This window comes from Gadus chalcogrammus, chromosome 22 (genome assembly GCF_026213295.1).
Source record: "Gadus chalcogrammus isolate NIFS_2021 chromosome 22, NIFS_Gcha_1.0, whole genome shotgun sequence".
Classification (NCBI taxonomy): Eukaryota; Metazoa; Chordata; class Actinopteri; order Gadiformes; family Gadidae; genus Gadus; species Gadus chalcogrammus.
Genome location: NC_079433.1, coordinates 6,695,866 through 6,710,865, shown reverse-complemented (window position 1 = coordinate 6,710,865; position 15,000 = coordinate 6,695,866). Strand labels below are relative to the sequence as shown.

At 46.2% G+C, this 15,000-nt stretch overlaps 1 protein-coding gene across 1 annotated transcript in view; it reads left to right on the top strand.

The window, feature by feature from the left end:
- LOC130376229 (CUB and sushi domain-containing protein 3-like) overlaps positions 1–15,000 on the top strand; it is a 387,391-nt gene that overhangs the window by 256,442 nt on the left and 115,949 nt on the right. Inside the window, exon 12 of the mRNA XM_056583449.1 lies at positions 12,376–12,497. Coding sequence (XP_056439424.1) covers positions 12,376–12,497 — 122 coding nt within the window. The remainder of the gene's footprint in view (positions 1–12,375; positions 12,498–15,000) is intronic.

The window sequence follows — 15,000 nt, the reverse complement described above, 5'->3', positions numbered from 1 at the left end:
GACAGACATTCAGATGCATGCAAATGTCCGGGCAAACTTTCACTCATGCAGGCACATGCGCGAGCACACATGCACAGGAACGCACACGCACACTAACGCACGCAAACACGCTCACACACACACACACACACACACACACACACACACACACACACACACACACACACACACACACACACACACACACACAGAGAAAGCCAGGGCATCTGTCATGTTAAATGCTAAAGTCATTTGTCATGTGTCCCTTCACTAAGCTTTAGACTGTTGCTGCAGACACATTTTCTCATTCATTTCAGGGTGTGTGTGTGTGTGTGTGTGTGTGTGTGTGTGCCTCTGTACGCCTCTGTGTGTGCGTGTGCATTGGTGCCTGTGTGTGTGTGTGTGTGTGTGTGTGTGTGTGTGTGTGTGTGTGTGTGTGTGTGTGTGTGTGTGTGTGTGTGTGTGTGCCTGTGTGGGTGTGTGTCAATGTGTGCGTGCTCATCCGCGTGAAAGAAAGAGTGAAATATACAAAGAAAATAGATGGTTTTTTAAACCCGGCTAGTGTCCACTTCAGAGTTGAAACCACATAATATAAGAGGTAGAGAAGAGGGAGAAAACAGAGCAATATCAGGAGATGACCAGCTTCCTCTCTAGCTTATGTTTCTTGTTTCTTAATGATGATTGCTGGGCATATATCTGGTAAGATAGGAGCAAGCAAATATTAAAGGTTTCTAATTCAATGCATCACAATTTGCATGTCATTCTTGTTCAATGTTTGACGGTCGTGTTCTTAAAAAAACAAACACATACATATCTCTCTGTGATCTCATTAATTAACTTAATTAACAATCCAGGCTATTTATCCTACCGGCCTATGGCTACCTAGACCCATTTTATGCGTTCAGAAGGATCCTAATCACGGAAAGGTAATATTAAATTAACGAAAGTTCAGACCATTGAGTGTGTAATGACGACGAACGATAAAATATCTCTTTAAGTCACAGATGAGAGACTCTGGACTACAATCTCTGTGATGGATGGGAATTCATATTGACGTGCTAGGTTAACAACAGCTTCACATTACTCCCGGCACCCCATTGAATGCGAACAATCAATTGAAGACTGGGTGACATTTACACAAAGTAAAATGTCTCAGCCGAATGATATTACGGTTTGTTGCAAGGGTTTATAACAGAATATTTGGAGTACCATTCCTTCCTCCTATTCTGACGAGGGCTTGACGTCCAAGGTCAGTCAGCATGTGACAACACAGTGAGGCAGACGATCTGGCCTAAGATCACCCCCCCCCCCCCCGGCATATTACATGCAATCACTCCCCATCCTTTATGGACTGTCTTATACAATATGAAAGGTATTCGCAGCGGCTGCTATGTGCCTTCATGAGAGGGACAGTGAAGAGAGACACAGAGGTGGAAAGACAGAGGGAATATAGCATAGTACCACAGGTCAGACCAACACAGCGTTCACCCTGTACACGTCTGTCAACGGATCTCATTGACTTTGCATTGGGCGCTCTCGAAATGCATTGTGGGTTGATCCGTTCTGTCGGCTCCGTTCTGTTCAACTTTTCAGGCAGCGACGAATCTGTCGGCCAATCAGACTACTCCCCAAAACGTGAGACACGACCTCCGTTATCCATCGACAGACATGTACCATTTGAACAGAGTCTAACAAACATGGTCAGGGCATATGGCCGACATGCCAAGCACACGATAGTTTGTGGTTTTCAGTTGGCAAGACGGTGGCGCCGGTTGTATCGCCCCAGAGCGGTTCATGTGCTCGAGGTAATGAGTAACTGGTTAATCCGGGATCCGGATGCACAACCTTTCATTCATTTCTCATTGTGCGATGGTATAAGATTGGTATCTGTATCTCTGCCTGACAGATTCCTTATCATATTCTCCATTTACAGAATCAAAAGCATTTGTCTGGCGGGGAAAGCTTGCACACAAGCGCTCCACACTTCACTCACAATTCATCCGTTGACGGTCAATTTAACCCTAAAGCGTTCTTGAAATCGAAAGATACATCAAAAGTTAAAATGCCAGCGCAGCCCCTCCCTCCTCCACCAAAACTCCCACACAAAAGGAAAAACAGAACCAAGCCCACGGCACGCTGAATACGGATTTCGGTTAATATTTGTATCACGGCCCAAAAGAGAAACAGATTCGTATCTTTTCAACAGAAGAGCACAGGGAGCTCGAATGCAGAGGGGCTGTATTTTGCCACTCCCTCCGTACAGGGCTCAAATCAATTCAGGGCGCAAAATTCCCAAAACAGTATTTGGCGCTCCCCCCCGACACGGCCGTCTGCAATGTTTTTAACTTAAGACCTCATTAAAAACGTCTTAAAAATACATAATCTACTCCCCATTTTGAACCACTCTCCCCCCTTCCCTGGTGTTCTGTCCAAAAGTGAGCGTGTTTCGTTCGGGAAAAAAACGGAAAAAGTCGGTTGATGCGTGTGACCTTTCCGCCCAGACTTTAGCTAGCGCCTAAAGAGGACACAGCGGCGGGGCTAGCGCCCAGCCGGGGAGGGGGCAAACTGCCCACAGTGTCAACAGCCAATTGGCTCATTAGAAGAATCGCCACTACAGTTAAACCACTAGAGCGCCGGGCCAAAATGGAGCCTCCTGTAAGTATCAGAGCAAAATAAACCAACACATGACCTTCTTGGAAGTGGGGGAGCCGGAGAGGGGGGAGAGAGAGGGACGGACCCAGGTGGTTGGGAAAGAGGAAGGCAACATGGACATGATGAGGTGATTTGCCAGAGTAAACTGAGTGGAATATGTTAAAGCAACACGATGATGGACAATGGAATAAGAGATGTGCTTTGTCCAATGACAACGTCCTGCTGTCTACCCATACAACTGTGGAGGAGAGGGAGACAGAGAGAGAACCAAATGGCTGTGTGTATGTGTGTGTGTGTGTGTGTGTGTGAGGGAGGCCGAGGGGAGAGGGATAGGGAGGGAGGGGGAGATAGGGAGGGAGAGAGTCCATGTGGCACCTTGATTAATGGACAGATGGCAAGGCCACTGAGCCAACCAACTCAATCTGATTGGCTGTGTGTGTGTGTGTCCGTGTGTGTGTGTGTGTGTGTGTGTGTGTGTGTGTGTGTGTGTGTGTGTGTGTGTGTGTGTGTGTGTGTGTGTGTGTGTGTGTGTGTGTGTGTGTGTGTGTGTGTGTGTGTGTGTGTGCACCTGTTTTTTCTGTTTGTATATGCATGAGAAAGTGCATTTGGGTGTGTCTGTGTGTGTGTTTGAACTTTGCATGAGTTGAGTGGGTCTTCTTCGAATTAATTGACTCAAATGGAGTCACTGTGTCACGGTGACGTGCAATTTTAAACACACACACACACACACACACACACACACACACACACACACACACACACACACACACACACACACACACACACAAGACTGACGACCACACACAGGATACACAGTCCATAAAAGGAAACACACACTGATATACATTAAACAACGCAACCGATGACCAAACAGAAAAATAAAATCAGGTGACGTACACGTGTTGTACTGTTATACGGCGTATTATTTCATCACATTTATCACACTTACCACCAGGAGTGGACAAGCAATGTCAAACCACTGAAGTCATAGGTCCTCCACACTGCTATCTGTCAATCTGAGTGCCTGCGTCTACACACATGTATATTTATGTATGTGTGTGTGTGTGTGTGTGTGTGTGTGTGTGTGTGTGTGTGTGTGTGTGTGTGTGAGTGTACAGCTGTGTGTGTGCACACCCATTTACACTTACACATTGCGGCGTCGGGTCCATGGCAGCAGGGTGTACCTGCCTAATGATGTCATCTATCATCCTCTGTATCCATTGGTCAATCTATCTGTTTCTGTAGGTACCTTGTTAAAAGGCAATTTTTATTATTTCCTTCCCCCCTTCCCCTTCCCGACCTGAGAGGAGGAAGCCGCGATCCCTTAATGAGACCACTGGTACTGAGCCACTAAGAAGCATTTCATTACCATCAGCTGTTGTCGCGCGTTGAGGCCTGACCTAGCGTTGATGCTAACACAGGGCGTAGCGGATGGCTCAGATTGTCGCCTTTGACTCTCCATGCTCCAAAGTTCAAACCATTTTGTTGACGCTGCCTCTTAATAGCCCATCCAATCAGATCACAGCTTTTTTTTCGCCCTTCTAAAAGCGACGGAATCCAAGCTAATTCTTAATTTCTAAACATGAATGCATGTTGTATGAGTGTGCTGGCTCTGCTCCGAACTCTCAGCCCAGCATTCAGCGTTTGGCTGGACCCGCGCTTCATATGCTGAGAGTTTTAACCCAACACCAGATTGCGTTCCGGCCTGCCAGGGCTGCTCCACTACTGCTGCTCAGTGCTCTCCAACTATCAGTCCCACACCATCCAACATACAGTATATATGCCAAAACAACACAAACAGCTAAAGTCATGAAAACAGTCAGCTGGCTTAACCCACAGAGCTGGGGCGGGTGGTAGGAGGCCGACTTGAAAGACGGTGTCTGCTTCAAAGGTGGTTGATTTACTTATTACTCTATTGTGTTCGAGAAAGGGTTCCCCGGCGTGATTTCAAACATGCAGCAGAACAACAACAGAACAACAAAAATATTCCCCTGGAAAAGTTCTCAAAGTTGAAGTCGGGGTTTCAAGTCTATTTTCATAAGTGCGTTGATAAAATGCCAACGAGCATCAGTCAGTATTAAGGCAATTAAATGCTTGAACTGTGTTTGTGTGTTGCGTTTGCACAGGCGTGTTTGTTTCAAACAAACAAGCGCATAAAAATACAAAGTATAAAAAAAGTTGACATTTAAAAACTTCTCAACCCGATCACTATCGACTAAGGAAAAAATACGTCCGCAAGAAATGTGTGACTTTTTCGATTCTGACTCAGCCCTGGGCTGGTGGGCGGCGTATGATGGTGTGGGTTAACTCAAAGAGGAGATAATTGCTGTCTCATGCTGTGCTGCTGCTGCTACGACCGCCACTGCCGCCGCGCCCCCCTCCGCTCCGAATCAACCCCCCAGTCGAAGGTTTAGAAAGTGGATTCAAAGTAGATTTATTTAGAGCCATACTTTTCTCTCCCTCTCTCTCTCTCTCTGAGGTTCATCAAACTTTCCCCTTCCACACTCCCCCGATGTGGGGATGTTATTACAGCGCAGACGGTTCAGTGTGGCTTCCCCCCTAGGTCGCACTCCGTACTGTTATTGTGCAGGAGCCTGTGTGGTAATTATTCAGATGTATTCAGTGCTGCAAGGAAAAAGAGAGAAGGAAGGAAAGGAGGGAGGGAAAGAAGGAAAGTAATAAGGGCTGAGGGAAGGAATGAAAGAAAGAAGGGGGGGGGTGAGGAAGGAAGGTGGGAAAGAAGGGGGGAAGGAAGGTAGGTAAGGAAGTGAAGAAGGAAGGATGGAGGAATGGAAGGAAGGAAGGAAGTGAAGCCAGAAGAAGGGTGTGCTAAGAGAAGAAGAGAGGGATGCAGATACGAAGGATGGATCGAAGGAAGCAAAGGAGGAGGGAAGGAGGTGAGGAAGGGGCCGAAACGAATGCGTAGACAAACCCGATACAATCACTCCCCCTCCATAAAAGACCCGTTTAGACAGCGCATCATTCCCCACCACCAAGGGTACGCTTTTCCCCTTTTACGAAACACGAGTTCACATGACGGCGTGTCGGAAGTTGATCCATGTTCGGCCATGACTCAGCGTTTTCCCCCAGCCTCGGGTTCTTGGCCGCTCGTTGCAAGGCCAGCACTTTTTCTCCGGCGGCGCAGGTAGCATCGCGGGGCAAACGTCAGCGTGAGAGCCCCTCTCCCCTGATTGTCTGCAAAGTTACACAGGGTTTTATGGGCCTGTATTACCAAGGCAGTCATCCCTGCGTTTATGAGGTGCTTGACTTTAGGGGAACGCAAAGCCTGGACTGGAGAGCTGTCGTTCATAAACCATCCATCATTTAGTTATCATTTCAATCATGGAGCCACTCGCTGTGTGTGTGTGTGTGTGTGTGTGTGTGTGTGTGTGTGTGTGTGTGTGTGTGTGTGTGTGTGTGTGTGTGTGTGTGTGTGTGTGTGTGTGTGTGTGTGTGTGTGTGTGTGTGTGTGTGTGTGTGACTATCTGTGGGTGTGTTTGATTGTGTTTGTTTTATTCGATTTGATGTCAGGGTGACCCACACACACACACACACACACTTCCACGCACGCAGGGATCAACGCACCAACAGATAAAAACACACAAACCCACACACACACAGATCAACAAAAACATGCATACACATACACACACACACACAAGGCACACACGCTTACACACAAAGAAAAACACGCACGCACACACACACACACACACACACACACACACACACACACACACACACACACACACACACACACACACACACACACACACACACACACACACACACACATTTGGCTATGGCCTCGAGCATTCAAGCTCATTCTGTTCATAATTCCATCAATATCATTTTACAACGGGAGAGGCCCCATCAAAAAGCTTTAATTTGATCTAAAGAATTATAATAGCTTCAATGACACTTAAGCCATTCTGTCATTAAGCCCTTCCATACTGCTCGCCAGTATAACTAATAACCCTAATGATGATGGGGAGAGAGGGAAAGAGAGAGGAGAGAGACAGAGAGATAAAAAGTTTGATACTGAGCAAAAGGGAACGTGAGATAGAAATGTATTCATGTATGAAGAGAGGGAGCGACAGAAAAATACATTTAATAGTGAGAAAGAGATAGACAATTAGATATTAAACTGTTTATATATAGAGAGAGAGAAATAGTGAAAGAGAGAGATTATTATAAACATGATAAAGCATATCAGTCTAGCATAGATTATTAAGGCAATATACATGTAATCAGATTCAGCATCTCAGAAAGACTGCAGTTGTGGGTTTCCATGACTTCCATCGGGCACGAGGTCGTCCTGGAAACGCAGTCAGAGAGAGGTGACAACAAATCCACACGACCCCATTAGTAACGTCTGCCAATCATGCATCTTGAATCCCCAAATGCATTGCAAAATGGCAACGTGATATGGAAATTTAATTCCAGTCACTCTAAAACAGCATCGTCTTTGCGATTGGCTCTTCATGTCGGTGTAGGCTGGACCGATAAAGAATGTTGGCCAATGGTAAAACGGCCCAGGGCCTGTTATGATTGGCCTGAAGTTTTGGTGGGCGTGACGACAGAGAGAGTCACAGAGACAACGTGGGAGAGAGAGAGTGGGAGAGAGAGAGAGAGAGAGCGAGATGAAGAGAGAGAGAAAGAACACAGGATGGAGTGCCGAACGGAAGTGAAAACGAGAGAGAAAACGAGAGGGAGGGGGGGGAAGAGAGATGTACTGATGAAAGGGTGACGGAGGGAGGGAAGGAGGGAGGGAGAGGCAGTGCCAGAGAGGGTGAGTGATGAGAAAAGTTTAGTAAACACACAGACGAGGAAGACAAAGCACAAATGAAGAGAGAGAGAGGAAGGGATGGAGAGAGGGATGAAGAAGGAGGGAGAGAGAAAGACAGAGAGGGAGGGAAAGATGGAGTGAAATGAGAGGTTTAGGGAGAGAGAGCTGGAGAGAGGGGGAGAGAAGGTGGGAGGGATAGAGGGTGTCATAAATTATGAAATGTTAGACCCTCTGGTAATTCTAGCGATAACTCTCCCACTGCTCCATCGCTATAGCAACACTGTGCCCATTTCACTGTTGGCACAACGATGGGCTGGCCATCCATTTAGCCCGTGCTGATTGAGCTGTCAAAACACACTCACATCCCTAGTACACACACACACATACAAAATATACACATGACTGCACGCACACACACACACACACACAGAAACACACACACACAGACGTACACACACACACGCACACACAAAATATACACATGACTGGACGCACACACACACAAAATATACACATGGCTGCACGCACACACACACACACACACACAAACACACAACAAAAATATGCACATGACTGCACGCACACACACACAAAATATACACATGACTGCACGCACACACACACATACACACCTATACACACACCTACACACACACACAGGCGCGCGCGCGCTTTTGCACACGTACACGCAACACACATGCTGTACTGCTACTACTACTCCCATGGCTGCCACGAGTCACGACTACACACAGACCAACACATCGCGAACACAGCCACAAAACACACAAGAATTATGTGCTATCCAACATGGGGAGGGACACGGAGAGACAAGGCCACAGGTACACCCGTGAAGTCACGTTTACACAGACACACACATACACACACATGTGGATGCAAACACCATCAGTGGCAATCTCTCAGCCCCACTCTGTGTCTCATACACAAAAACTTGTGCACACACACACACACACACACACACACACACACACACACACACACAGCCACACAGCCACACACACGCTATCTATATACTATCTATTCAGTGAACTGAATACAGGAGGAGGTCAGGAGAAGATGCATGGAGAATAAGGAAGCTCCCACACACACACATATACACACACACACACACACACACACACACACCTACACACACACACACACACACACACACACACACACACATACACACACACATTCACACACATACACTCACACACACACACACAGTGAGATGCGTACGGGGAGACAAAGTATTGAAGTTTGTCAAGGCGTGCACATGAAGATAGATCTGTCTGTTAATAAGAGGAGAGAACTTTGTGTTGTATAACATGTTTCGAAAGTGTTTGTGTGTGTGTGAGTGTGTGTGTGTGTGCTTGTTTGTTTGAATACATGTACACATGTGTTAACATTTGCTTGCATGTGTGTGGAGGGTTGTGGAAGAGATTTGTGTGTACCCATGTGTCTGTGTGAGTGCATGAACATGTGTGTGTGTGTGTGTGTATGTGTGTGCATGCCTGACTGCATAAGCCGTGCTGCATGCGTGCATGCATGCATCTGTGTGTCAGGGTGGGATTATTTGAGTGTGTATCTGCATGACTGCGTGTGTGTTTGAGTGCGTGTGTGTGTGTGTGTTTCTGTCCGCCGTGCAATTTTACGGTGAATTGAGCGTTTTGTTGTGTGCGCGTGTGTTAACAGTCACAGTGTGTCTGCAGCCCACCACTGAACAAACTAATCAAAGAACAAACGCCCGCTTCAAACCAACCAGAAAATTACCTTCACAGTCTTAGCCGGGGCGACCCAAGGACAGACCCTCATGTCCCGGGCCGGGCGTGGCCCGCCTCCGGACCCCCTCAGCCGCCCGGGAACAACCGTTATCTGTCACCCCCCACCGCCAGATGGGAGCGATGGGTCGAGCCACGCGAATGTTTTCTGTAATCACGCAGAGTTTGTTCGTTTCGATGCGACATGTGTTGACAGCAATCGCTGGCAGATGAGCCGTATGCGTAATGATGAATTAATAACCCCCCCCAAACACACACACACCCTCCTTTCCAAAACTCCAGGACGTTAAGCGCACACGCATTTGTGTGTGTTTCTTTAGCCTTCGTTTTTTCAAATCATAATTTGGTCAAATTGTGATGTCTAACCTAAGTCTACTCCCCTAATGCTGCTGGTTAACAGTGCCACATTTCTTATGTCCTAAGCCAATCAGAATGCTTTTTACATTCCATAATCACCTAATCATCTGCCCTAAGTCATCTATTTGACTTGACACTAAACACAAGATTAACCTTAAAATATGACTTGGGCAATTATGAAATGAGGCTTACGATTTATAATATCACTCGAGACAGACTCACGGCTGTGTTTGTCTCGTTGTAAAGGGCCGGCCTTTATCTGTGAATGTGTAAGTCGTGCTCTGCGATGGCGGTTGGTGACATCAAATATGATAAGCAGTTGCGGCGTATTGGAAATGTAACTACTTATTATCGAACCGCTGGCTCTTTCAGCCGACTTGCAGTTTCCCCCAGAGTTTCCGCCCTCCTTTCTTCGGGCAGTTAACTCAAAAAGAGGTTGGAAGAGCCGACGCCCCGCTGGGTTTCCTCCCATCAGTCGATACCCGCTCACACAGCCTCCACGTCAACACTGAGGGAGCGGCGGGGTGGGGGGTGGGTGGGGGAGAGAGGTGTCACACTGACGATATCAATAACGTCTGACCTTCCCTATTATATATTTACATTGATTTATTTATTTTGGACGCCTTTCAGACGCGTCACTCAGACAACGGCGGGGATTGGGAGAGACAGATCACTGGATCCCTTTATGGACTGGTCGATTCTGCCTGCCCTTAAAACTCACGCGCTGATAGAGAGCCGGATAGACGGCGTTGTGCAGTCAAGGCTCTCGAAATGCATGATGGGGGGTTGGAACCAAGGACACCGTGGATTCACTTGGGGATTGGACATACGTGTTTCATTTGGATTGATTCAATGCTGGGAATATGATGCCTAGAACAAACAGCTGGGTCGTGACAGAGGTCCACAGAAAGGGAGGAATTACAACTGAATATGCTGAAGTCAAATAGTGAAGTTCACGGGCGGGCTTGATTGGCTGGTTCAGACCCTCAGCTCAGAGGTAGCCAATCAGCTCTGCTGCCTCATTAAGTGCCTTCATTGATCTGACGAATCAATGATCGGATTTGTTCATGACAGTGTTGGCGGTACATGGTAGTTTGTATCCATACGCCTACCATGCTGAGAGTTATGCAAGGAGAAAAGGGTGGAAAATAAAAACAACTTTTGTTTTAATACCATATCTATCATTTCATATATTATCAAATGCTACCAATATAGAGCAGAAGAATCCCTCTATCTAAAAATATATCCATAGCCTCCTATTCCTCCCTGATATATATATATATATTTAACTCAAATGGAAAGTACACCAAAGAAGTCTTGTTTTCCAGCCAGCAGGTGAATATACTGATGCATATGACGCTCATGTGCAGGTCATATGTTATTGTGCGTGGTTTGGGAGTCTGAAAGTGTTTCAGAGAGACCTTCAGGAGGTAAACAAACGCAGTACTCGGTGTGACCCTGACATAATACAGGCTGAGGTGATGGGCTCACTAGACAGAAAATGGCTTATAACAACAAACTTTATTCTTGGTTTTATGACTGCTCTACGAGTATACATATAGTGGTTGGTGTACTTGAGTCCAAGGGGAGAGGTTCTTGGTTTGAAGCCAACATTGTCGTAGAGCAAGATGCCTAAAACCCTCCTGGCTTGATAATAGTTAATTACATGGGTAACAACATGGGTTTACAACAAGGGTACATTTATTAACATTAGCTAATTCACTAATTACTGTTCATTAATAGTTAATTAATAGTTAGCTCATGGTTTAGTCGCCATCAACTTATTATTTACCTTATTATGTTAAGTGAGGTATATTTATTAATTATTTAATAGGGTGATAGTATGCTCTATATTAATGCATATTCCCGATTGAGTAATGTTATTTAATGGTTAATTATTGTACTTTAATTAACGCATTACTAATAAAGCGTAAAGCGTTGCCAATATATCTAAAATTAAAGATAATAAATATTGCCAAACAATTTGTAAAATGACTTAATAGTACATTGGTTAACACTGAGCAAACGCTGTGGGACTCCATGAGTGTCAATTTAATACCAAAGTACTCTTTGAACAACCCCCATCTTTATTTTCAAGAGTTGTGTGTTCTGTTCCGACAAAGTGAACCATTTTCCACTCGTTGCGTCTGTGACAACTCCACCATGTCACACCTCTGACCGCTACCTCGGCTCGCATCTCTGCCCGCTCACAGCTTGAACCATCAAGTCTCGGAGAGAAACCTTTTGATTGGGTGTCACAGAGAGACTTTCTCCCCCAGTTGGGTCGTAATGCATTCTGTTCCTCGATGTTCTAAACCAGTGGTTTTCAAAGTGTAGGTCGTGACCCATAAATGTCAGCCAGTCCCAGTGGGTCTCAGAAAAAATGTAAAACCCAAATTCAAAGCCAGCAGTCCGGTTTAAACAGATCATCACTCTGTTTGAATACTGAACAGGGGGAACGCTGTATTGATGAACAATATATACAGATACTTGCAAATTTTTAATTTGTACTGCGGTACTGACATTGTAATGCTAATTCAACTCCCCCCAAAACACACAAATTGAACCTGCGCCCGACATACGGCGACAGGTGGCTCGGTGAACGGGCGCGATAAGGGCCCCGCGTTGTAAACAGCCTCGTCGCTGGATGACTTTCCATTCAGGAGGCTGCCGCTGTGTGTTCGGGGGGCTCTTTCACTCGCGTGCCTCCCCGTGGAAGGGGTCTCTTCAGCTGCTGGTACTCCTGCTAATGCTGATGATAGCCGTGCTTAGCGACAGCTGTGCTAACGCTCCCGCGGTGTGCTGTGTTGTTCACAGTGAAGACGTGCGGCAGCAGCCTGCAGGGCCCCTCGGGGACCTTCACATCGCCCAACTTCCCCATCCAGTACGAGAGCAACGCCCAGTGTGTGTGGATCATCACCGCCTCCAACCCCAACAAGGTACACGCACACACACACGTACACGCTGGTGCGTGCACACACACGCACGCACAAATGCATATGTTTCGGCACATGCACCCACAGGTGTATACACACACAGACACACACGCACACAAACATGCGTGCACACACACACACGCGTGCGCACACGCACGTGCGCGTAAGCCCATGTGCACAAACAAACACAGATGTATTCATGTGTTTGTGCTGACACATAGGCACACATGTACGCAGACATGCACCGACATACACACAAAGAGCGAACACACAAAAAGACATATACTCATGCAAACATATTCAGACACCGCAAACACATACATACACACACAGATATGCACAGTTGCACACTCAATTGAAATTCATGGACAACTCTCTGAATCTGCTGAATTGATCCTATCTTGTTTTTCATATTTGTTACATTTGGTGTCTGCATTTATTTTAAACCCTTTGACACTGCCCCATAGCGACCAAATCTCCCGGGTTTTATATTGTATTACATTACACATCAACAACAGTTCACTCACTGTTATATGCTTATCCGGGTTATACTTCTATATGGCCACATCGATTCACATTTAGAAGGGTGTTATCGCCTGTGATTGGTTAATCTAGTGAGGTGGCAGCCAGCGGTTGGCTGCATTAGCTGGAGAGCCACCCGGTGATGCCTGGGGAGGAAGCTGATTGGTATTCTAAAGACCCTACCTCATTCCACTCAGGGTCACTGTGGTGACTGCACTGTCGTCAATGGCAACGTCAGAGCCCTCGGAGTAACACACAGGCTTCTCTCTCTCTCTCTCTCTCTCTCTCTCTCTCTCTCTCTCTCTCTCTCTCTCTCTCTCTCTCTCTCTCTCTCTCTCTCCTCTCTCTCTCTCTCTCTCTCTCTCTCTCTCTCTCTCTCTCTCTCTCTCTCTCTCTCTCTCTCTCTCTCTCTTTCTCTCACACACATACACACTCACACTTTTTCTCTCTGTTACTCTCTCCCTGTCTCTCTTTTTCTCTCTCCTTTTATGTGTCTTTCTCTCTCTCTCTGACATGCTCTCGTCATCTCTCTCTCTCTCTCGCTCTCCCTGCATTTGATATGGACCAGTTTATTTTGAAACAAATGAGCGTTTCTATTGGCTGTCCCACCATTTACTTTCGCAATTACTTTCTTTCATTCCTTCATATGTTGTTTCACTATTGTTTCCTATCTGTCCTTCTGCTTGTATTGATTTCTTTTGTCTTTCTATCTTTCACTCATTCCTTCCTCAATTCGTGTGTTCTACGTTTTTTCTTTGTGATTATTTTTTTTAATTGACCCTCCCTTTCTTTCCCTCTCCCTCCCTCTTTCTCCACACACTCTAATACTCTTTCACACGCGCACACACACACACACACACACACACACACACACACACACACACACACACACACACACACACACACACACACACACAACACACACACACACACACACACACACACACACACACACAGATATTCCATCAGTGACCATGGCCTCTGTTTTATTGCCGAGAGCAGTACATTTCTACAGGGTACAATGTTTGTGTGTGACCGTCGAAGGCTGCTCTGTTAATATGCTCCTGCTCTGTGGGTAGTGTTTGGTATGTGTGTGTGTATGTGTGTGTGTGTGTGTGTGTGTGTGTGTGTGTGTGTGTGTGTGTGTGTGTGTGTGTGTGTGTGTGTGTGTGTGTGTGTGTGTGTGTGTGTGTGTGTGTGTGTGTTTTATTGGCTGTTTCTTACCTAATGACCAGTGTTTAATATATACTGATGACATGCTATCACTCATAATATGAGAGTGAGAACAGGAAGGAGGGAGCGAGAAATATAGAGGGAGAGACATCGGCACACAGCGAGAGAGAGAGAGAGAGAGTAGCAGAAAATCATACCAGTGAGGTCACATGGAACAGATCTAATGCATCTGAAGTACGTCTAAGAATAATAAATACAGAGCGCGTGAGTGCTTTCTTTATTTCCTTTCTGCGGGTACACACACACACTCATAGCCGCAAGCACACACACACACACACCCACACACACACACACACATACACACACACATTATCATTACTTATGCCCCCGATCGATACATAAAATTCCACTTATATTTCCCCCATATTCCCCATTTGTTCCTGGACATTAAGACACTGCAGCAGCAGCAGAGTTGAGGAATGGTGGTCATGTGACACATTAGCTCCAGCGTGCGGATGTACAGTATAGTGCAGTCAGAGCTGAACTACAATGGTTTAGGGCCAGGGCAGTGTATAGGGGGTTCCATTCCCAGCCTTGTGGGTTCTGGGTTCGACCCCCAACGAAGGCAGTCTAAGCTAGTATGGGGGCAGTATAGTCTAGTGGTGCTTAGGGAGGCTCTGACTTGTCACAATTGGTTGTTAAAATAAAGATATCCATATAGAACAGATGCTTTTAGTTTAGGCGAGAGCCAGAGAGCCAGTTAAAAGGAGATTGACGGTGAGAGAAAAAGAGAGAGAGAAGGAGAGAGGGA